Source organism: Rattus norvegicus, chromosome 10, assembly GCF_036323735.1.
Source record: "Rattus norvegicus strain BN/NHsdMcwi chromosome 10, GRCr8, whole genome shotgun sequence".
NCBI classification, from domain to species: Eukaryota; Metazoa; Chordata; class Mammalia; order Rodentia; family Muridae; genus Rattus; species Rattus norvegicus.
In genome coordinates, this window is record NC_086028.1 from 61407629 (window position 1) to 61431459 (window position 23831).

The 23831-nt window shown below is 46.2% G+C and overlaps 1 protein-coding gene and 1 long non-coding RNA gene across 3 annotated transcripts in view; one reads left to right on the forward strand and one right to left on the reverse strand.

Moving 5' to 3' along the window:
- The first annotated feature begins 243 nt into the window (after positions 1–243).
- On the forward strand, positions 244–9511 carry LOC120095142 (uncharacterized). The gene is made up of 3 exons (XR_005490363.2): positions 244–357; positions 6126–6263; positions 6774–9511. It is a non-coding gene; the product is annotated as an uncharacterized LOC120095142 (long non-coding RNA).
- Positions 9512–10447: 936 nt separating this feature from the next.
- The window catches only part of Vps53 (VPS53 subunit of GARP complex), a 118837-nt gene continuing 105453 nt past the window's right edge, over positions 10448–23831 (reverse strand). Inside the window, exons 20-22 of one of the 2 annotated variants that reach the window (NM_001105813.1) lie at positions 12914–13051; positions 11308–11412; positions 10448–10793 (exon numbers count right to left, since the gene is read on the reverse strand). In NM_001105813.1, coding sequence (NP_001099283.1) covers positions 10623–10793; positions 11308–11412; positions 12914–13051 — 414 coding nt within the window. In that variant the 3' untranslated portion in view covers positions 10448–10622. The remainder of the gene's footprint in view (positions 10794–11307; positions 11413–12913; positions 13052–23831) is intronic. The other variant, XM_039085521.2, reaches the window with a different exon arrangement.

A 23831-nucleotide genomic window follows, 5' to 3' on the forward strand; every position in this document is an offset into this window, starting at 1 on the left:
CTGTAAAGAGATCTGATGCCCTCTTCTGGTGTATCTGAAGACAGCTACAGTGTACTTATATATAATAAATAAATCTTTTAAAAAAAAAAAGATCATATATTTGATGCTTGGTCATTTGAGAGTGGCACTACTTGACAGGGATTAGGAGGCGTGGCCATGTTGGAATGGGCGTGGCCTTGTAGGAGGAAGTTCCTCAATGGGTGTGGGCTTTGGGATTTCAAATGCTCAAGCCAGGCCCAGTGACTTCCTGCTGCCTTTGCATCCAGACACAAAGCTCTCAGCTCCTTCTCCAGCACTGTGTCTGCCTGTGTTCCACCATGCTTTCTGCTGTGATGATGATGGACTGAACCTGAAACTGTGAGCCAGCCCCAGTTAAATGCTTTCCTTTGTAAGGGTTGCCATGGTCCTGGTGTCTCTTCACAGCAATGGAACACTGACCGTTGTTCTTGGAACTGACTGCTGTGCAGAGTGGGTGCACAGAGCTTTCCTGAGTATCTTTCTTTAGTGGGGGAGGTGGCCTCCAAGGTTATCTGAATAGAAACTGGGCAATAGTTCAGGTGCTTTTGTTGAATGGGTGGGGTACTTTTAATGAATGGAACTACTTCCTGCAAGGCAATTGCCAAATCTGCTACCTGCCAAGGTCAAAGAAACAAGGGTCAGGAGCTCCCAGATTCCCATGGAGATGGCATGAGGGAACCCTCACAAGGCTCTGATTCTATTTTTTCTTCTTTCTCTCTCTGTCTTTTCCCCACAACACTCAGAATCTTATATATCTCATTCTACCTTGCTTGAACTAACTTTGTAGCTGACCGTTGACTGTGAACTTCTGATACTTTTTCCCTACTTCCCAAGTGCTGGGATTACAATGTATGCCATCAGGGCCCCAAGAGACAGACAGCTCAGTGGTTAAGAGCATATGCTGCTCTTGCAGAGAACCAGAGTTCAGTTCCTACCATCCACACTGGGTGGCTCATAGCTGCCTGTAACTCCAGCTCCAGGGGATCTGGTGCCCTCGTCTGCCTTCTGTGGCCACCTGCACTATACTATCCACACAGACTTATATGAATACACATAAAACCAACCCACTCCCACCCCCCAAAAACCTGTGTGCTGCCTTACCCGGTTTAGGTAGTAATGGGGATCAAACTTGGGGCTTTATGTATGCTAGGCCAGCATTCTTCCAATCAAGTTATCTTCCCATCCCTGAACTTTTCTTTAAAATTGGATTTTTTTTTTAATTCCTAAAAAACTAAACATTAAAACTATACAAACGGGCTGGAGAGATGGCTCAGTGGTTAAGAGCACTGACTGTTCTTCCGGAGGTCCTGAGTTCAAATCCCAGCAACCACATGGTGGCTCACAACCATCTGTAATGAGATCTGATGCCCCCTTCTGGTGTGTCTGAAGACAGCTACAGTGTACTTACATATAATAAATAAATAAATTAAAAAAAAACTATACAAACACAGTGTATATCTCAAAGGTGTCACGGGAAGGCTGATGAGTCTGTTTTGTTGCTAGGGCAGGTTAGGAGAGAGTTTTTGCTGTTTTTTTGTTTTGTTTTGTTGTTTTTCAAGATTTACTTTTTTTTTTTTTCTTTTTTTCGGAGCTGGGGACCGAACCCAGGGCCTTGCGCTTGCTAGGCAAGCACTCTACCACTGAGCTAAATCCCCAACCCCTAAGATTTACTTTTTATATATGCAGATGGCTTGTCTGCATCTACTCTTGCAGACCAGAAGAGGGCATTGGATTATGAGCTGTCATGTGTTTGCTGGGAATTGAACTCAGAACTTCTGAAAGAGCAGAGTAGTCTTAACTGAGAGGCCATCTCTCCAACCCCTGGCACCTCTGTTTAATTAGAGTAACTGTGCTTGCAGCTGTGCACAGGGCACATGCTGTAACCCCGGAACTCAGGCCGGGCAGGAAGCTGTGAGGCAGGAAGAGTGAGAGTTTGAAGTGAATCTGAGCTAAAAAATAAAAGACCAAACAGTCAGTGTGTGTGTGTGTGTGTGTGTGTGTGTGTGTGTGTGTGTGTGTGTGTGTGTGTGTGTATGTGCGCGCACGTGCACACGCGCACACACCAAAATATATTTGGGATAAAGATGGCTTAGTGGGGAAAATGCTTGTAGGACCAGCCTGACAACCAGAGTTTAGATCCACATAAAAATCCAGCACAATAGAGTACATCTGTAAATCCCCTCCCCTACCACATTCCTGGCCCAATGTCCCATCAGGGGACCGGAGGCAGAGACAGGATCTCACAGGAAGGTTGGGGAGCAAGCTGGCCTGGTGCAGGCAGCAGTGAGACCCTATCACAAAGGTGGGAAGTGACACCAACACCCAAGTTGTTTGTACTACCTTGACATGCACACTGTGGTGCATACATGCCTGCACACACACACACACACACACACACACACACACACACACTTCACACACACACTTACAAATACATTGAGGGGATATCTGTGGTTGGAAGAAGGATACTGTTTTCCAATATTTCTTTTCTTTTCTTTTCTTTTCTCTATGTAGTTCTGACTGTCCTGGAACTCTGTAGCCCAGGCTGGCCTCAAATTCCAAGATCTGCCTGCCTCTGCTTCTCAAGTGCTGGTTAAAAAGTGTGTGTCACACACTTGGCTTGTTTACAATTTTCAAATCATGATGTCTCAATTCTGTGAAGCCAAAGCAAGCAGCAATAAAGTAGATGCTGGGGTTGAAACATAGATTGTTGCTGTCACTCAAGACCTCAAGACCCCCTTTCTTTTTTCTTTTTTGAGACTCATTATGTAGCTCTGGTTGTCCTGAACTTTCTCTCTATAGACCAGGCTGGCCTTGAATTTACAAAATCTGCTTGTCTTTGTCTCCCAAGTGCTGGTTAAAGGTGTGTGCCACCACATCTGGCCTTTGTAAAGAACAGTAACAGTGTCAGTAACCCACTCTGTAGACCAGGCTGGCCTCACAGGCCTGGTGCCCAAGGAGGCCAGAGAAGGCATCGGATCCTCTGGAACTAGAATTAGTGGGTGTTGGGACAAACCCAGGTTATCCTCTGTAAGAGCAACAAGTGCTCTGGACCACTGAGCTGTCCATCTTTCTAGGCAGTGGAGGGCACCCCTTCAGCTTCTGCCTCAGGTATGTACATACACCATCATGCCCTGAAATATGAGTTTCAACATCTCTGATTTCCTTTGAAAAGATTTAAACTCAAATATGTACATGATAGAATTTTCACACCTATTTTGTACAGCAAGGACCTCATAGCTTATAAAATTTAAAACTATGGAGAAGTACATGGACTCTAGAAAGATAGAAGGTCCTGGCTTCACCCCTTCCTGAACACATCACACTCTCTCTGGGCTTCCTGGTCCCACACACGAAATGGATCCAATCCTACTTAATAGTTTTAAGAGAAGGTCTTGTTATGTGGTCTGTGTGGTCCGGACCTTGCCATCTTCCCTCTCTCACAGTGGAAGACACAGACGGTCCTTATGGCGAGGGTGCACGACCAAGCCAACTCCTTACATTCCTCTTTGACAGCACCTGGGACAAGGGCTGGCAAGATGACTCAGAGTTGGTGCTTACTGCCAAGCCTGATGACCCGAGTTAATCAGTAGGGCCCAAGAACTAGAAGTAAATTAACTCCTGAAAGTTGTCCTTTGACCTCCACACATGCTCTACTGCCTTCCTGTGTGTGTGGTGTGTGTATGTTAAAATACATTTGAAAAATATATAATTCAAAGTTAAAAGAGTGCAAGATTGGTATGACTAATGTTTGCAATTCTAGCACTTGGGAGGCCGAGGCAGGAGGAGTGACACAAGTTTGAGATCCCCTTGGACTGTAGAGTAAAAAACTCACTTCAAAAAGAGGAGAGAAGGCTAGAGAGATGGCTCAGCTGTTACAAGCATTGGCTGTTCTCCCAGAGAACTGGTGTTAGATTTCCAGCATCCACACTGTGGCTTACAACCATCAGTAGTAACTCTAGTTCCCTCGGATCCAGTGTCTTCTTCTGACCTCTCTGGATAGAAGACACAGACACACAGACACACAGACACACACACACACACACACAGAGACACACACACACAGAGACACACACACACACAGAGACACACACACACACACGCACAGATACAGACACACACACACACAGACACACACACACAGACACACACACACACACACAGACACACACACACACAGACACACACACACAGACACACACACACCAAAGAACAAATCTTATAAATTAAACATGGTGTCAGGACTCCCCAGGACTCCCCTGGGCCTGGGTCTGTGCTGAGAGATGTGTCAGTGAGTGGTAGTTTCCCTTTGCATGAGCTATACTCCTATTTGTTCCTCAGTGGCTGCCTCTGATGGCCAGTCACAAACCAAGCAGGCAGAAGCAGCTAGTTGCTCGCCACTACTTCCCTCCGGAAAGCTGTAGCGCCTTTGCAAAGACTTTCCTTGGCCTTGGAAATGGTGGGGGAGTTTGTTGAGAAGCTGGTCTTAATTTCTGACTTGTTGAAAAATTATCCCAAACAGAAGGAGGCGTGGAAATTGTGCAAATTCCATTTGATTATGAAGCAGAAGTTGAAAGAGGTCTCAGATTAAGTGGGAAACTGTCTTAGCTGACTGAGCATTTCACACTAGGTTTTGTCCCAGTTTGTTTGTTTTGGTTAAGAGCCTTTGGCATGCTTCCTGTTTGCTAGTGCTGCAAGATGGTTGTTGAGCTGCACAGACAGACACTGCAGGTGCCCAGCAAGCACTCTCCTGGAGCTATATCCCCAACCCTACAGAGCGGCTTCCCTCTCCTGACCATCCTGCCTCAGCCTCCACAGAGCCAGGATTATAGAAGTCTATCACCAAGTCCCACCCACACAAATTTTAATTTATAATCACTCTTTTCACTCCACATTCTCTGAGTCACTGTCCTACAAGGCTAGGTAGGAACTTTGCCCCTGAACGCAGGTAATTAAGCAGCCTTGGGGAAAAAAAAATCTAAGATTCTTTGTCAAGCATTTAATGGATTCGTTCTGTGAGCCAACCACAGCTTTTCCAATTAGGACTGCCTGTCTCTCCATAATTTGGGGGTTACTATAGGTCAAAAACCAAACCTCACAAAACCCCAGGAGACAACAGCAGGCTTTCAGGCAGGAATAACTGGCAAGAGGAGCCGCAGACTAGACACTGTGCACAAAGCACTGTTTTGGAAGATGGCCTTTGGCAGTGCATTCAAAGGAAACGTGTCCCACTTTCCGAAGTGGGCATCCTGGCCAATACTGCCAGGAGAGGAAGCTCTCTTCCACGTCTGTAGGTTTATTCCTAATGGCTAGGGGAAGTAGTTGCTGCCAGGGCGAGAGGAGTACAGGATGGGAGGTTTCAAGACCTCTTGAGACAGGTGGCTATCACCATCATGAGCTAAAAAGGTAAGGGCTGACATGGTGCTGTTGGCTGTGAGTGCAGCTGGGACAGAGAAGCAGGATACATCTCCACTTGGCTGTCTGATGGAGGTCAGACTGGCCACCTGAGGCTATGCCCCCACGGACAGACTCAGCCAAGGCGAATGATAATGAACCTTCACATTCCCCACAGCCCTTGGCCCAGGGAGGCAGACCCACACCTGGTCCAGTGTGACCTGCACAGCCCCGTTGACTCTTTGTGTCTTAGAGGCACAGACCCTGCAACCCAGTTGGTCTAGAACTATGTAGCTCAGGCCAGCTTCAAAGTCACAGAGATCTTTCTGCCTCAGGTCACTGAGAAGAGTTGGGGTTAGTGGCACACATATCTTCAATCTCAGCACTCGGGAGGGCAGAAGCAGGAAGAACAAGACCTTAAGGCCAGCCTTGCTAACTGATAGAATTAAAGCCAGCCTGGATCTGTCTCATTAAAAAAACAAAACAAAACAAAAAAACTTCCAAAGATTACCAAAAAGATTTATAATCCTTTTTCACAGATATTGCAAGCTAAGGCTCAGAGGATCAATGTCTGGCCCAATGTCAGAGTGCTAGGACCAGACCTGCAGAGCGGGGCTTCTGTGGAAGTTTCCATCCCGGTCTGCTTTTGTTTCCAGTGGACACATTCTTCATAGGCCACTGCTCACCAAGGCTTCCTTTGCCTGGCTATGTAGGTGAGAAGATGGAGAGCTGGTAGGAAAATCATCTTGCACGCAGCCCTCGAGGGTGGGTAACCGGAAGTGCTTCTTTCCTCATGAGAGTCATCCCTGGCTGGGCTGAAGAAGCAGGAGCTGGTGACGATGGAAAGTAGGGTAAGATCTCAGGCCAGACTAATGGAAGTGCTGCAGCAGATTTTCCACTGTTGAAAGAAACATCAGAATTCCCTAAAAGATCTCATTGCAGAATGCCCACCCAGATGTGAAGGAAGCAGGAATAACTTGCTGTGCACAGGCAAGGGATCTCTGGGCAGCCACATGGGAAACTGGGCTGAGACTGGCTGAGACTGGGACGGGGAGGGGAGGAAAAGCCAAGGGATGGAAACTCGGTGCAAAGTGGAATCCAAACCAGAAGCAGAACACTTGACACACATTCAGACGGAGGGTGCCACTGCAGTTGGACAGCCAGTGACCGTCCGGGACTGCCACGTTCTCTTCAGACTGTTAGGAAAGGGGAGTGTGTCCCTCCACCTGCCTCACTGCCGGGAGGGAAGCCCAAGGCTCTTTCCTAGGGTCCCTTCTGTTTTCTGTCAGCAGCAGGGAAGACATTCTAGCAAATGACAGTCAGTAATGCTTTAATTAACTGAAGTATTTTTGTATTTCAAGATGCAGCAAGAAATTAATTCCAGATGGGCAAAAGGAGAGACAGACAAAAGAATGATCCTTTTATTTGAAAGAAATTTACATCTCCCAAAGGTGCAGAATTCTGTGAGTCCAACATGTTTTTTTTGATGGACAGTTAGGATGGGACTGGAAATTTTTATTTCATATGTAAAACGTAATGGTTCTCTTCACGTTTGCTGGCTTTTCACGAGCCTGTTTCCAAGGCTAATGCTTAAATGGCCCGATGCAGTCAGCCCTAACAATTTTATTTTTGGGAAGCCAACTTGGAGAAGACAAGAAGTGTGGAACTTGCCTTCCCCCTCAGGCAAACTGGTTATTTTGAGACCTCTCTTCCTAGGGAGAGGAATGGGATTTCCAGCTGTGTGCTCCTGGCACTTCCTTGAGCCTTCTGTAAACAGGGAGCCAGGCTTCCTCTTCAACAGCAACTCAGGAGGGGCCGAGTGACACCCTGCACCATGCAGCGCCAGGCCCTGTGCTCTCTGCTCTGCACCTAAGAGCTACTTGGGATATATGCAAATGAGCACCTTTCTGGGTGCTGGGTAGAGTGGTGGGTGCTGACTCTTTGTTCTGCCAGAGGAATTTTGTTTTGTTTCAGTGACAGGGCTCACGTGCACCCAAGGCCTTGAACCTACGAAGCTCTACAAGAGGCCAGTGCTCCTGTTTTGTAGGTATGGCCTAAATGAAACTTCCTCTTGCCTGGTCCCTCCAAGCCATCTCTATCTGTCCTAACAGAAGACACGCAGAGAACTCTTTTAAGTTTTGTTGCTATTGTTCATTTTGCTTTTCTGCTGCAGGGTCTTGCTATGTAGCCCTGGCTGGTCTGGAACCTGCTATATAGAGTGGCCTCTAACTCTGAGGCCCACCTTCCACTGCCTCCCTAGTGTTGAAATTAAATGTATGTGCCATATGCCTAGCTATTGCATATTGTCTGGAAGTAACGATAATAAATGAAGCTTCTGGCTGAACCATGGCTATCCAACAAGAACCCTGAGCACTATGGGAAGAGTCCAGCTCTAGGTACAGTCTGAATCATCTATACAAGCTTCCAATGAAAGCTGCTAGCCACTAGAAAGGCCTTGCTGGTATAGGCTCAATGGTACAGCTGCAGCCTTGGCTAGACAGTCAGAGAAGCACACATTCATAAAAATGGAAGTCCTTTCTCTTTTCAATGCAAGGAGTGACAGCACTCAACAGCTAGCCTTCTCTGTCTGTGGGTCACACAAGTGTGGTTTCAACCAAAGGCAGTAACGATGTTTGGGAGGTGGGGGAGGGCCAGTCCTGTCTGAACACATAAGACTAGTTTCTCAACTGTGATTAGTCCCTAAGCAGCCCAGTGTAAAAACTATTATTTCGAGGTATGGAAGTGCACACCTGTAATGTCAGTAATAGCAAATCCAGCTTGGGTTATGAGTTCAAGGTCAGCCTGGGCCACATAGTTAGACTGTCTTAAAACAAAACCTGTTTCAAAAGGTATAAACAACAAATCTACCCAAAACCACCCAACTATTTATCTTGTGTTTACATTATATGAGGCCCTATACAGAGTCCGGAGGTATTCAGAGTCAACTAAAGGATGTGCTCAGACTATTTACATGCACTGTGCCATTTTATAGGAGACGAGAGTGTCTGCATGGAGTGTGTGTGGTCCTAGAAGCGGTCTCCCGTGGATACTGACAGACAGCTGTAATCACCTGTGCAGCTTCTAAACATATACACAGCAGGATTCTCTGCAGACTCCCAGTTAAGTCTCTAGACATCTGCATTTTTCAAAGGGCCCCAAGGGAGTCTAATGCATTCCCCAGGTGAGGAAGAGGCTGTCTGTACAGAACATGCTGTATTCGATCCTCATCAAGAAGACATTTAACATAACTCCTACTGACACCTATCAGCTGGCTCCTAGGTGGTTTCTGACAGTGTAATACATCAAGGAAGTCACTTCTATGCTGTGACCACTGACTGGGAGAAACAGTGGCTTGATCTCTCATTGCCACCACAGAGATGGCCAGAAAACCAGCTTCTTGTGAATGAGCAAAAACCACAAATGTAGTAAGCTGTGTGAATATGGTGACAATAGCCAGGTGTGGGAGGAGTCCACGGGCTTCCTCAGCTGCCCTGGGTGGGTGGCGGTGGCTGACTTGGCTGTGCTGTCTGGGGATAGCTGCATGCCTTCTTTTCAATAGGGCAGGTCCATAGGACAGCACAGGAGCCCCCAGCTCAGGTCCAGTGGGCTTTTGCACTTGTCTAGGTTTTGATGCATCTTGACCACAGGCTACACATCTTTTCCTTGCCACTTGTTTTCTTTCCGTTTAGAATTTAAAAATGCTCAATACATGAGAGTTATTCCTTCTAGCAAGGATAGGCTAGATGCTGATGAAGAAATGAGGCTCTAGGGCTGGTGTGTAGCCAAAAGAAGAAAGAAGAAAAGAGAAAAGAGAAGAGGCTCAGGGTCAGAGCTGAGCAACCTGATAGCCAGAAATGACCGGACAAGCCTCCTTGCTGTGGCAACAGTGCTCAAGAAGTGGGTCTGGGATCTGGGATCAAGTCAAGGGCCCAGATGTTAATGTTCTAACAGCTAACAAATTTAGTACCAGAATAAAAGCTGTCAGTAAAGGTGGTCATGCTGAGGTTGTGGTCACGTGACAAAGCCTTGGTTTCAAGAGAGCCAAGAGAGCAGGGTGCCGTCCACACTGGTAAGGTGCCCATTCCCTGGAATGCAGTGGGTGACTCCCCACTGCAGAGCTTGACTTCGAGAGCCGGCAATGGGCAGCATGGACGGAACAGTGCTGGGCTGTGCTCTGGGCTGTTTCCGGTTCTGAGCCTGGTGTGTGAGGTCGGTATAGTGCTCCTAGGTGGTTTTTCTCAGGAGTAGTAAGGATGTGCCACTGTGGTACTACATGCGGCCATCACGTTTCAGGGACTTTGGACTTGAAACATATGAGCGAGTGGAAGTTAGATGCTCAGACTTACTGTGCTTTCCTTCTCACAGCTTCTGCCCAGAGAGCCCTTCCAAGGGGACTTCCTGGTGTCTCTCTCAGCAGACAGTCTCCTTCCTAGGATCCAGGGGCAAAGTGAAGAGGGCTAGACAATGTGTTCATGTGAACAGGGAGAGTGCCACGCAGACCCTGCCCCTAAGTCAGGTCTAGGTCTGCCTCCACACCAGCTCGGGAGCCCTCACAAGGTCCCCGCTGTCCAGGTTGGCACACAGCATCCACTCTGTCTCCTCCATGAGCAAGAGAAGCAGTGGGCATCTCTCTTCTGGAGAGCACAGACACGGGAGAAAATGGGGACACCTTGGTCGTCATGGAAGACAGCAGATCAAGCCCCAGAAAACAGCTATTTACGTGGGAAAGTGCTGATACTGGCAGGGAATTGGTAAAGATGCCCATATCCCACTCTGCCATTGGCCACTTGGATCATTCAGGCCCCCAAGCCAATTCCAGAGACAGGAAGGGAAAAGAACCTCAAACACAGAAGGAAGAAGGTGTGAGATTCAGGCTTCCTCAGCCAAGCTGCAGGTACTGGCTAGTGGTAAGGGCTGTGTGGGGAGATGACATGGGTCAGTGACAACTCAACAATCACAGGAAGCCTGGAGACAGCATGTGAACACAGGGACCTTTCACTTTCACCCATGCTGCCCCAACCTCAGGGATGGAGATAAGCCAGACTTCACTGAACGTCCCTGACTGAGATAGAAAGTAAGACATGTTCTGGGAGAGATACTTTAATAACCGTAATGTCCTCAGAGCCTTCAGGACTTAGGACCTGGAGTCATAAGGGCGAGGGTTTCCAGAAATCAGTTGCTCAGGGACCCTGGCAATGTCGGCATGTTCCTTACAGTCTCTTTTTAATCAGTTTTTCAAGTTTTCGGATGCGTGATGATTCCTGCTCTGGTGTTGGGGCCATCAGGGACAGTGTGCTAGAACTTTCTGTCCCTGAGGGTGGGGCAGGGAGCCTCTGCCGCAAAAGTTCCAGCATGCTGCTCTGCTCACTCCTCTTCAGCCCCTGAGAGGAAAGGGAGAGAAGGGTGTTCAGGCGGTGGTCCCACAATGGCAGGGGTAGGAGGCACACCTTGGTCTTGCCGTTTGCCAGCCTGAGCTATGCTGGGCTAATGCATGATGACTAGAACCCAAAGACCTTGCTTTCTTAGGGGAATTCTGGTCCTGGGCAGCAGCCTGGAAGATAAAACTGAGCAAGGAGAAACAGGTAATCTGGAAAGAGCAGACCAGGGTTGGGAAGAGGAGAAACAAAAGCAGAGGGAAGAACAAGCCCCTGTTCTTCCTTGCACCACACCCCATCTTTAGCTAGACAGTGCCCCTCTCTTGGGCAGGGTGGTCTTCAGGTTGCTGCACTCTGTATGGCACATCAGCCTCCAGGCAAGGCTCTCTGCCATTAGGGAGGAAGGGTGAAGCCAGAAACCTACATTTTGAGGTGCTCCTCCCCCCTCCCCCCCAGGTGCTCTACCCACACTCTATTCCTTAGGGTAAGTGGGATGTATATAACAAGAGAGCTTACTTACCTTCATATCCAGTATTTTCTGGAAGGTTTCTGTGTTGCAGTCTGTAAGGAGTTTGATGTAGTTGTCAACAAATACTACCAATGGTTCATGAGGGGCCATCACCACCTACCAAAGGAGGACAAGAATAAGTAGGTCCTTGGAGTCCTCAGGCTGGAGGGCGGGGTCAGCTGTCCTTACTTGCCAGCTGATGACAGAGGGAGGTCTATTGTAAGCTGCCTCACAAGGCAGCAAGCCCAGTTCAGAAATGCTCTGATGGCTCATTGCAACTTGTTCATTAGAGCAAAATTCCCATGAGTGGCTGAATCACCCAGACTGCTTTTTAACATATGGATTCCTGGTCCCCCGAACACCAGGAAGGAACCATCTGGGAAACCTAGTGTCTTCTGCTGGGGGATTTGATGGGTGGGGGATTAACTCCTGTCTGTTACTGAGGGAGGCAGAGGCAGAAGGAAAAGATGCTCATAGATGTGCTCAGAAACAAAAATCCAAACTGGCCTGACTCTTTTGGAGACCTGAAACCTGGAACTTCGTCTCTACACAGTAACTTAACTACCAATTAGTATACAGACAGATAGCATCTCCGTCTTCATTTGGTTCTGGAACGTGCTTTTTCTTCCCCTAGTGGGCTGATTTTGTTTTGAATCCCTGAGAATGTACCAGAAGAGTGGGAGGAGCAGTTTCTTCACTGGTCCTTTACAGATGTCTCAAAATGCACCTCTCTTCCCTTGAGCAAGCTACTTGCGGGGGACTGTGAGGCTATGTAGATTGCTCAGACATGTGCTCTGGGTTCCCCAGGCCCTGAGGTCTGCAGCTGAGAGTCAGACAGCAAAACAGGAGAGAAGCCCAGAGTCCCTTTGCCTCTTAGCATGAGTTGTAGGCCCAGCTGTCACGCACTCCCTTACCCAGAAGCTCTTTGGTTTCCCATGTTTTGCACCTTTAAGTGAGCTCTGGACAGATGTTGTAGTGACTAAGTGTAATTGACAAATGGGCTTTTTGGGTTGGGGATTTAGCTCAGTGGTAGAGCGCTTGCCTAGCAAACGCAAGGCCCTGGGTTCGGTCCCCAGCTCCGGGAAAAAAAAAAAAAAAAAAAAAAAAAAACCCCAAAGACAAATGGGCTTTTTAAAGCCTCCTTTAGCAGAGATTGTACTTTGTGCACTGGTAGAGCAGTGGTTTCCAGAGTGGTTCTAATGGTGGCAGGCAGGAGGGGAAGGCCGCAGTAGCCTGGCCTGGCTGATTCAAAACAAAATCAGCCCACTAGGGGAAGAAAAAGCACGTTCCAGAACCAAATGAAGACGGAGATTAGACAGAATTCACCTGCCTAATAAGAATTTCTGACTCCCAAGTAACTGTACTGATTGTCAACAGTACTGTGGACAACTCTTGGGGGCCAGTGGACAGGGAAGACTGTTTGTACAATCTTTTTTTTTTTTTTTTCTTTTTTTCGGAGCTGGGGACCGAACCCAGGGCCTTGCGCTTGCTAGGCAAGTGCTCTACCGCTGAGCTAAATCCCCAACCCCGGAAGACTGTTTGTAAAACCAGACTCCCTAGAACAAGGGATTTAAGATGGGACCAGCTTCACTGAACAGAGTGCCCAGAGAAGACACACCTTGAGGATCATTTCAGCCCGGGTCATGCCTTTCACGACAATCTTAGTGTAACTGGCAGGGGCCTTCCTCACCACCTGTGAGCCAATGGACGGGAGATCGAGCAGGACCATCTTCAGGGAGTGGGTGTCCAGCAGAAGCTGCAGACAAAGCAGAGTGTTACAGGCGCCCCCCGGACCCCAGCACCTAGCATGTCCACACTGAGCAGGTAGGTTCTACACCATACACACGATCCTTTCCCATTTCAGAAAACTTGGGAAATGGACCTTAAAAGGAAAAAAAAATTCCCCTATCCAGGAAAAGCTACCTCAAGAAATCACAGTGAAATGTGGGTATAGTTCCTGCTAGCCAGTGTGTATAAGTAACAACCAAGTTCAAATCACGCTGAGTGTACGTATGGCTTCACACTCGCCCTTTCTAGAAGACACATTATTTCCCACTGTGACAGACTTAAATGGAATACAGGCTATATAAGTTTAAGATTCAATAGCATGCTCCTACTTAATTCACTCCCTAGGTTTTTGTCATTAGTAACAGATGGGAGTCTGGAGTAACAGTAGGGAGTCTGGAGAAACAGCTCAGTGGTTAATAAGTTTGGTTCCCAGTATCCACAAGGTAAGTCAGAGCCATCTGTAACCCCAGTCCCAGGGGATCCTATGCCCTCTTCTGACCTCGGAAGGCAATAGCAGACGTGCATACATGCAGACAAAACACTCAAACACATGGAAAGAAAAATAGTCAAAAACAACCAAACCAACCCCCAGAAGCTGAGGTAGATAGCCTCATCTCTGATTCTAGTCTCATAAGTGGCATCTCCTTAGGGGAGGTCTCTGGGACAGGCCAAACAAAGCTTTAGTGTGTTCTGAAAGTTCCCAGGACATGTCTGAATCTCTTTCTACATAGAATGCACCCATTTACACAGCTACCAGCATGACAGACACTGAAGACCGCACCCTCATCAGCACTGAAAAAAATCATCCCAGAAACCTTATTCCTTCATTAGGCAACAACGGCAACTTGCTATTGCTGTACTTAGGATTTCTCTAGATGCTGGATGACATTTTAACTCTATTTAACCGCATCCTGGCAACAACCCATGCGTTCTGTTTGCTCTGGTCTTCTGGATGCCAATGATCTGGAAGGAGATCAACTTTCTTCATGGACCACCAATGGCAAGAAATAATGGTAGGAGTTTCTTCACATTGTCTCTGAGGGTTCACCTTTATGAGTCCACTGTTCCCAATTGTATAGGATAGCACATCAGTGCTTCAAAGGTTTAATAATCTGCTATGTATAACTCAGTACCTAGCATGTCCACACTGGGCATCCATCTTGTGGATGACCACAGCATAAGTCAGGAGGGCCTGGTTAGAAGCTTCCAAGCACTGATGACAAGGTGCACAGAAATGGCTGAAGCCAGGGCTTGTGGGCACAGCTCAGTGCAAGAGCATTAGTCAGCACGAGACTGAGTTTGATCACTGCAAAAATTAACGAATGAATAGACTAAGAATGAAATGGCTACAGTCAGAAGGGTATGTCTTGGTCTGTTTAAATGGTCTAAGAGAATAGAATCACATGGCCCAAGTATGAACCCAATGGGGCTCAAATGGAGCCAGCAGTAGGATGACAGATCTCTCAGCTACCACTAAACTCGGATGGTAGCTAAGACATTCAGGACAAGCTCAAGGACCCATCAGACAGCCTTTCAGAATTATAGCTAGTGGCAAGGAGGGGGATTCCTTAAGGCCTCTGATGCTCTGTGTCCTTCTTTTCCCCTGTACTGGACAGGAGCATTACTGACTAAAGACAAAATAGCTAGTGAGAGATACGATCAACTTAACGGTTATAGTGATTATAATTTTAAAAATGCTACAAGGACTTGGGGAATGTTAATGCTTAGTTTAGATAACTAAGAAATATTACTCTCCAAAAGTGGCAAAGAAGGCTACCCTAATGACAGTAATTTCACGAAGGAATGTGGGTAGTCAGAAGCCTAGGCTTTTTCTCTGTGTGTCTAAGGTGTGCACAGGCATGTGTATGCCATGCGTGTGTGGAGGTCAGAGGACAGTCTGGAGTGCTGGTGCTTACCTTTCACCTTGTTTGGAAGCAGGGTCTCTTTGTTTTTTTTTTTTTTTTGCCACTGCACTGTGTAGCCTGTGTCAAGCTAGCTGCCTGTCAACTTCAGGGTTTATGCTTTTCTGAGCTCTTCTCTTGCCTTAGGAGTGCTGGGATTAGAGATGTGCACTACTGGGCCAAGCCTTATGTGGGTTTCATTTGTTTCAACTCAGGTTCTTTATGCTTGAGTGGCAAGTGCTTTTGTCCTCCGAGCCATCTCCACAGACTCCAGAGCCCAAACTTTCTAAGTTATTCAACTTTGAGGCCGCTAAGTAATCTTACTACTTTTGTTTTAGAAAGCCATTTGAAGTCAGGTGTGTACAAGTTTCTGTGTGCACACTGTGTATGTGAAGAGCCAGAGGGCAATCTTAGATATCCTCCTATTGTTTTCCACCTCACTTGCAGGCTATCTCACTGATCCTGGAGCTCACTGATTGGCTGGGCTGGCTAGGAGGCCTCCAGGATCTGTCTGTCCTGTTTCCAAACCCTAGTACTAAGCCCACAGGCATGCTGGCTTTTTATGTGGGTTTTGGAGATTCCAACTCAGGTTAACCTATTAGCTCTAAGATGAATTCTTACCACCATAGTGTCTGCTTTATGGAAAGGCCATGAGTTCACAGAGAGTGTGCTCAGCATATGAGAGAATGGCGCAGAATGCCAAGGCCCACGGCAGGAGCCCAGGGTTAGCATACTCTTTAGATTCCCTTGGAATTTACACTGCTCCCCACACACCTGTGAAGAACAAGGTGGTGGGTCCAAGGCCCTTGGTGTGCACCCTACAATCCCAGTGACTCAGGAAGCTAAGGTGGGAAGGTCATTTGACCCCAGGAGTTCAAGACTACCCTGGGTGAAACAGCAAGACCCTGTTTCAAAGAAAAAGACTATTTCTGTGTAATTTCACATAGATTAAGATCTAGGATATGAAAAAGAAAACTTCAAAGCTTTTTTTGTTTTGTTTTTGAAACAGGATCTTTTTTTGTAGCCCTGGCTGGCCTGGAACTTGCTATAAGACCCGGCTGGCTTCAAAGTTACTTAAATCTGCCTTACACTGCCTCCCAAGTGGTAGGATTAAAGGCGTTTGCCACCATGGCTAAAGAGTAACTTTACTACTTATTTGTGTGTGTGTGTGTGTGTGTGTGTGTGTGTGTGTGTGTGTGTGTGTGTGTGTGCCCACAAAGGCTAGGGAACATCAGGTTACCTGGAGTGAGGATAACAGGTGGTTATGAGCTGCCTGACATGGCTGCTGGGAACTAGACTGAGCTCTCTGTCAAGTGCTCTGCATCACAGAGCCACCTCTCAACAGCCCCAAACAGTCAAACTTTTAGAAGAAAAAACAGAGATTTTTTTTATTGCTGTGGCTAGAAAAAAATGTCAAATATGGGAAAGACTGGAAGCTACACTACTCTAAATTATCTGAGACTCCCAGTAAAACCCAGATGGAACCAGCCGTGGTCAGTGCTGCATGGGCAAGGGAAGGAGGTGCAGGGCTCGTATAGACTGGGGCGATCAGGGCAGGATGTTCTGTAGTGCAGGGTATTTGCTTAGCATGCACATGGTTCTAGTTCCAACACCAGCACCACACACACAGAAAGTGCTGGCTGAGAATACAGCACTGAAGCCCAAACTCAAGGGGGCAGAGTGAATGAGTTTGAGTCCTTTGAGGGGAACGCAGGAGTATTTTCTTGCTTGCACATCCACATAGCATATCAGGCATGGTACTGTGCGTTTGCAGCTCAACCTTTGGTGGGCAGAGGCAGGCAGACCATGACAAGTATGAGGCTAGGCTGGGCTATGTACAACTTCTAGCATACACCAAGCTACATAGAAAGACTGTTTCAAAACAAGCATGCAACTATGGTGCACATGTTTTACTTACATCATGGGGAGAAATTCTTGGCTGTCATATTCTTAACTCTTTGGTTGCTATGACTGAGTACCTGAACTTAAGGGATGGAGGATTCATCCTGATGCACAGTCTCAGAGTACTCAGTCTAAGGTTACTCGGCCTCACGTGTTTCATCAGAACATAATGGTGGCAGGAGTGTATGGTGGGGAGTTTCAGAGAAGTAGAGAGAAGACATGACATAGTCTTCATGACACGCCCCCAGTAACATACTTCCTCTAACTGTCCTATACCTCCTAAGCTTTCCAGAAGTTTTCAAAACAGTGTGACCAGCCAGGAACTAATAAGCATTTAACACACAAGCCAAAGGTGTATTCAACTCCTAACGCTCATGCTAAACATGCTTCCCAGGGCCCACTCTTTAGACGAGCAAGGACTGGAAACAGCTCAGTGTCCATAAAACAAGGATGAGTAAACAAACGGTGGCATATTTATTCGAAGGGAAATGATACCAAAGCTAACATGAGTGAACACAAATGACATAGATCAACAGAGATAAATCTCAAAAAGTGTTAAGTAGGGGAAAAGGCAAGAGAGGAAATGATACGCACAGAACAATTTACATAAAGCTCAGAAATAAGCAAAACAGCCCATGTATCATTTGGGATATACACATATATGGAACACCCAAGCACATATGGCAACCTAGAGACCTAAATCAGGATAGTGCTCACTTCTGGGCATGTGTGGGGGTGGTGAGGGAAGGCCGGGGCTTCACTGGGGGCTTCAGCAAGAACCCTAACGACCTACTTGAAATTTGCAGAGATGCAGAGTGGGAACACAGTACGTATTTCACTGACTGGTCACTACCCTTTTGATTTTCTAGACATTGTTAACAAGAAATATTCTTTATTTCTTTTTTCTTTAAGTGCGTCTTTTGAGGTCTGGCAAAGATTCAACTTTGTAACAAATTATAAGAGCCTTGTCTGTCAAAATCAGATCTGTAGCCTATTGGGACAAAAATCTATTTCAGACATCTGGAGATGCTCGCTACCTTTCTACTTCCCAGAGATACGGTGTATGCACAGATGACTGTATAGACTTAAGTGAGAGGAAGAATTTGAATGAGCCAGACATAATTCTCTAGTGTATTCGATATCTTAAGGGGGTATTACATGCTTGCCCCTGGCCAGTCACAAGAAAACCCCATCTTGCTAGGCAGCTAGAAAGACGGGAACCTCACTCTCACTATTGCATGAAGCATGTGATCATGAGAGATGGGAAGTGGTCTTGTGGGAAGATAAAAGCTCCCATTGATTACCACTCTCTGCCGGTCTCATTCTTCAAAACTGGTCTCAGTGTACTTGCTTCAGCACAGGCGCAAGGCAAGGGTGGCCACAGCCAATTTGTGTACACCTCAGAGATGACTTGAGGGCCTGTAGACTGGCCAAGCACCTTTGCCTGGGAAAGATCATTACCCAGTATAGAAAAATTTCATGAGGACTGCCGCAGTCCTGCCACACATACCCACCCATTGATTGAGGCAAGGTCTTACCCTGTAGTCTAGGCTGATTAGAACTCCCTGCAAAACCAAGCTGGCTTCAAGTTCTCCACCTTCCCACCTCAGCTTCTGAGTGTCACCAGGCCTGACTAAAATGGCCCCTTAGTGTTGTGCAGTTTCTTCTCCAAATGATTGTACGGTTTTTGATAGAATTTGCTTCTAGGCTGTCAATGCTTTCTGTTGCTACTGAAGACAGGCTTTGTTTCCTTGAGATGGGCTCCTGGTCTGCTGCCCAGACTGTCACTGACTTTATGACCGGCTTGTCTGAGTGTCCCAACTAGCTGGAATTACAAGTACATGCCACCACACTCAAACAGAAATGGTCTCGTTTATACTTTCCACTTCCAAGGGCTAGCAAAATGACTCAGCAGTTAGTCCCTGTCAGCTTTGCAGAGGACCTGGGTTCAATTCCCAGCACCTACAGGGTAGCTCACAATCCTGTGACTCCAGTTCTAGGGGATCCAACATCCCTTTCTAGCCTCTGTGGGTACCAGGCATGTATTTGGTACTCAAACATATAGGTGAACCACCTAAACATAAAATAAAACAAGAAAAATAAAAAGTAAAATGTTCGTGACTGTTGATTAAGGACAGGAATGTATTATTATTAGGAATGATCATGCTGGAGATTAAATTGTGGGCCTGGCAAGTGCTCACACGCTGTGCCACCAAGCCAGACCCAGGGGACACACTTCTAATGCGGACTTCAGTTTCAGCAGCCTTTCTAAACTGATATAAGTTTTGTCTTTTTTTTTTTTTTTTTTTTTTTAAAGATTTATTTATTTATTATATATAAGTACACTGTAGCTGTCTTCAGATACACCAGAAGAGGGCATCAGATCTCTTTACAGATGGTTGTGAGCCACCATGTGGTTGCTGGGAATTGAACTCATGACCTCTGGAAGAGCAGTCGGGTGCTCTTAACCGCTGAGCCATCTCTCCAGCCCCCAAGTTTTGTCTTTTTTGAGACAGGGTTTCTCTACGTAGTCTTGCTCTCCTGAAACTTCCTATGTAAACCATAGAATGTAAACATAATACATAAACACAGGCCAGCCTCAAACTCACAGGGATTCACCTGCCTCTACCTCCTGAGAGCTGGGATTAAAGGTGTGCACCAGAATGCCTAACCAAGATTTTATTTTTAATTTGTGTGTGTGTGTGTGTGTGTGTGTGTGTGTATGTGAGTGTGTGTGTGTGTTTGTGTGTGCGCACACGTGCAGGTGTCTCTGGAGGAAAGTACGAGGCATAAGGTATGAGATTCTCTGCATATGGAGTTACAGGTGAGTGTGAGCTACCATGTGGGTGCTGGGAATTGAACTCTAGTCCTCTATGAGAGCAGTATGCATTCTTAACGAGAGAGCCATTTAAATATTTTTTAGAGTTGTAGTTTTTTTTTAAACCTTTACTGTCCTTGTTAGGGTTTTTAGGGTACACAGGCAATAAGGGATAGAAACAGTGATATCAGACACCTTATTTGTGAGGTGGGAGATTTCTGTGTCTGGCTTTTGCTGTTGTCTTTGCTCTTAATTGGCTCAGGGCCAGTGCAGCTCAGTCTTGTCACTTCTGCTCTGTAAGCCCTCCCTGGGGTGTAGTAGGGATTGCCTCTTAGCGAGTGTTGGGAGCATGGCATGAAGGGAGGGCCTTGGTGACTGAGTGACAGCAGGCCAGGGCTTGCTTGCCAAGGAGGTAGACATGAGTGCATAGCAGTGGAGAGCAACTCTTCAGAAAGATGACTTGCTGTGCGGAAGGGCAAACACCAGCTCCGTGGGCAGGAGCACCCACGTGAGAACAAGAGAAGAGAGAGGACACTCAACCTTCCTGAATGTGACTCCCCAATTGGAAACCCAGATGCAGGAGCCTGGGGTGCAGCTCAGAAGAAAGTACCTGCCTCATATGTGAGCCTCTGGGTCCAATCCCCAGCACTACAAATGGGAGGTGAGGGATCTGGAAGGAAACTCGCTTAATTTCAGGAAATGTGGAATTTTCTATCGAGTTCCAAAATAAAATGTTCCTTTGTTCACGAATGGTATACATGGGAGTGGGACACTATTTTAAGTCCTATCCTTGAGGTGGATTTCAAACATATGTGGCTAGTAGACTTATGGCACCATGAGAACTTAAGCACCTGGGACTGAGTCTCAGCAGCCTCAACATCTGCCATCCTCACTGCCTGCTCCACCCCAGCCTGCACTCCACCTCTCTGCTTTCTGGCCATCACACTTGACCTCTAGGGGGCAGGAGTCCTGGGCACTGTTTAAGGCGTCCCACAGCCGAAGCTTGCCTATTCTGCTGTCAGCAGTGTAGGTTCTGAGGGATCCTGGTCACTCATTTCTTTTCCCTTCTGAGGTAAAATGCCCATATCCTGAAATGTACAACACTTAGAAACATGTATGCATTAACATGTTAATGATTTTTCTTTAATTTATTATTATTATTATTATTACTATTATTAATTCATTTAGTTTGGTTTTTTTGAGACAGGGTTTTTCTGTGTAGTCCTGGTTGCTCTAGAACATCCTTTGCAGACCAGGCTGATTTTTAACTTGGAAGTCCTCCTGCCTTTGCCTCTCAAATGCTGCGTATAAAGGCATGTTTCACCACTGTCTAGATTCCTAACATAATTCTTAATGTAGTTTTGACAAATGTTTATAACATGTAACATTTACCTTTCAAAAAACTTTTGAGATAGCATCGTACATGCCCAGGTGGCCTCAGACTTACTACTTAGCCAAGGACAATCTTGAACTCTGAGTCTCCTGTCTCTACCTCTAGACACCTAGAATTTTAAGAATTTGCTACTGTGTATGAATTATCATTTTAAAAATACCTTTTATCAATTAACAATTACCCTATTTCTACGTTAAAGCTTAAATTTTTCTATCAAATGAATAAATTCTACCATTTTGTTTTGTTTGTTTATTTGGACAAGGCATTTATTTATTTATTTATTTATTTACTTACTTACTTACTTATTTATTTATTTTACAAGGTCTCACTATGTATCTCTGGCTGGCCCAGAACTTATCATGCAGTCCAGGCCAGCCTTGAACTCACAGAGATCTGTCTGCCTCTGTCTCTCTAGTGCTGGAACTCATGCCTAGCCTCTTTATGGAAAAATATCTATTTATTTTATGTGTATGTGTGTACATGTGCACCATGTAAGCGCAAGAACCCACAGAGCTAAGAAGAGATGTCTGATTCCCTGAATCTGGAGTTACAGATGGTTGTGAACTGCAGTGTGGGTTCTGGGAACTAAACCTGGGTCCTCTGAAAGAGCAGACAGTGCTCGTAACCACTGAGCTACCTCTCCAGCCCCATTCCCTTTTACTGAAGAAACTCTGCTATCTAAAGGCTCCACAGAAGAGATGTGCCTGAGAATGAGCCTCCTACTTCCTCACTTTTGGTAACAGTAATTGTCTATACTTTCAAATTGGCTTTAATGTCAGGCATGATGGTGCACACTTTTAATCTCAGCACTTGGGAGGCAGAGGCATAAGCAGATGAATTTCTGTGAGTCTGAGGCCAGCCATGGCTACTACTCTTACTAGCCTGTCTCAACAACAACAACAACAACAACAACAACAACAACAACAACAACAACAACAACAGCAACAACAACCCCTTGTACCCCAAAAATGCTTTAAAAGATGGTTTTGAAGTAGAAAAGAGTTTAAAAGCCAATATGATAAAATGTAGTATATTTTAATACATAAAATGAGATACTATTGAGCCTTAAGAGAAAGGAATTTCTGATGACATTAGGCTAGGTGAAAGGGGCCAGACACAGAAGACAAACGCTGTCTCCTTGCACTTACCTGAAGAGCACCAGACTCAAAGACAGGCAGGACTATGGTAGGAGCAGAGGTTAGATGGGCGCAGGGGTTCAGATGGAGGTGATCATCATGACAGATTCTTAGCCCCTATACTTGATCCTTATGGTGCTAAGAATTGAACCCAGAACCTTATATAACTGCACTAAGCACGCAGTTTACCGTGAAGCCACAGTCCCATCCCCTTGATACGCTGTATAAAGGTAACACAAAGTAACCTGGGCTTGGTGGGATACATCCCTATCCTTCTGTTGTTCAGGCAGGAGGTTTGTGGGTTTATTTGAAGGCATTTATTTGTAACTATGGGTTACATAGTAGAGCACTGTATCAAAACCAAAACAAAACAAAGAAAACGCATGAAAGAAAGAGTAACTGTACAGACCTGAGGTTTTGGAGCAGTGTGGAAGGTCTAGAAGGCCCTTTGGCAAGTGCCTGCTTCAGTGCTTTTATTGAAGTAGGGCAGTGAGTATGGAGCAGACAGGCGCAATGTGGGAACAAGGGGGCCATCAACAGCAGAGCGAGGGCTGGACTTTTCCAACACCACACTGTGCTGTTTTCTCTAGGGTAAGTTTAGGCAAATGGATTTTATTTCTGTTGTGTTCAGTCATAGATGACCTCTGTTGTAAGACTAATTAATGACCCTGCAAATCCCACAAGGCCTCTGGAAATCACAAACCAGCAAGGAGCATTACAACACAGGAGCAGTTCAATTCCATGTGCCCTTGTAACTGCTCCTGCAGACTCTGGGGTCTGCAGATAAATAACTTCCTGTATGTATTAATCAAGGAGAGAATAAGGAGCAACAAGGGCTCCTTTTTGTTTCTCACGTCTGTATTCAAACCTAACCTCAACTCAGCATCTAGCACCTTTTGGAAGAAGAGGCACAGCCGTAGCTTTGAATTCTATAGCTTTATTTAAAGCTAGGGTCAGGGGCTGGAGAGATGGCTCAACGGTTAAGAGCACCTGACTGCTCTTCCAGAGGTCCTGAGTTCAATTCCCAGCAACCACATGATGGCTCACAACCATCTGTAAAGAGATTCGATGCCCTCTTCTGGTGTATCTGAAGACAGCTACAGTGTACTTATATATAATAAATGAATAAATAAAACTTAAAAAAAAAAAGCTAGGGTCAGGGTCATGATGCAAGTCAGTGTGTCTGAATGTGTTTCTACCCACAAGAATTGATTTTATTATACTATTTGTGTGTGTGTGTGTGTGTGTGTGTGTGTGTGTGCGTGAGAGAGAGAGAGAGAGAGAAAGAGAGAGAGAGAGGAGAGAGAGAGAGAGAGAGAGAGAGAGAGAGAGAGAGAGAGAGAACTGCTCTTACCTGCTGGGCTATCTCTACAGACCCTTTATTAACTTCTTGATTCTTGGACCCTACTGCCTAAGTGAACAGACCTTTAGCTACATCATGGCTTGGATTTCAGAGTTCAGGTGCCAGGCTAACCTTACCCAGATAACCTGAACTACACATGGGAACCACTGACAGGCCACACTGCCCTTGATTCCCCCTCAAAGCCTCTACAGGTGGGTGTGTGGATAGCCACCGCTCACTACTTACTCACTGTCTT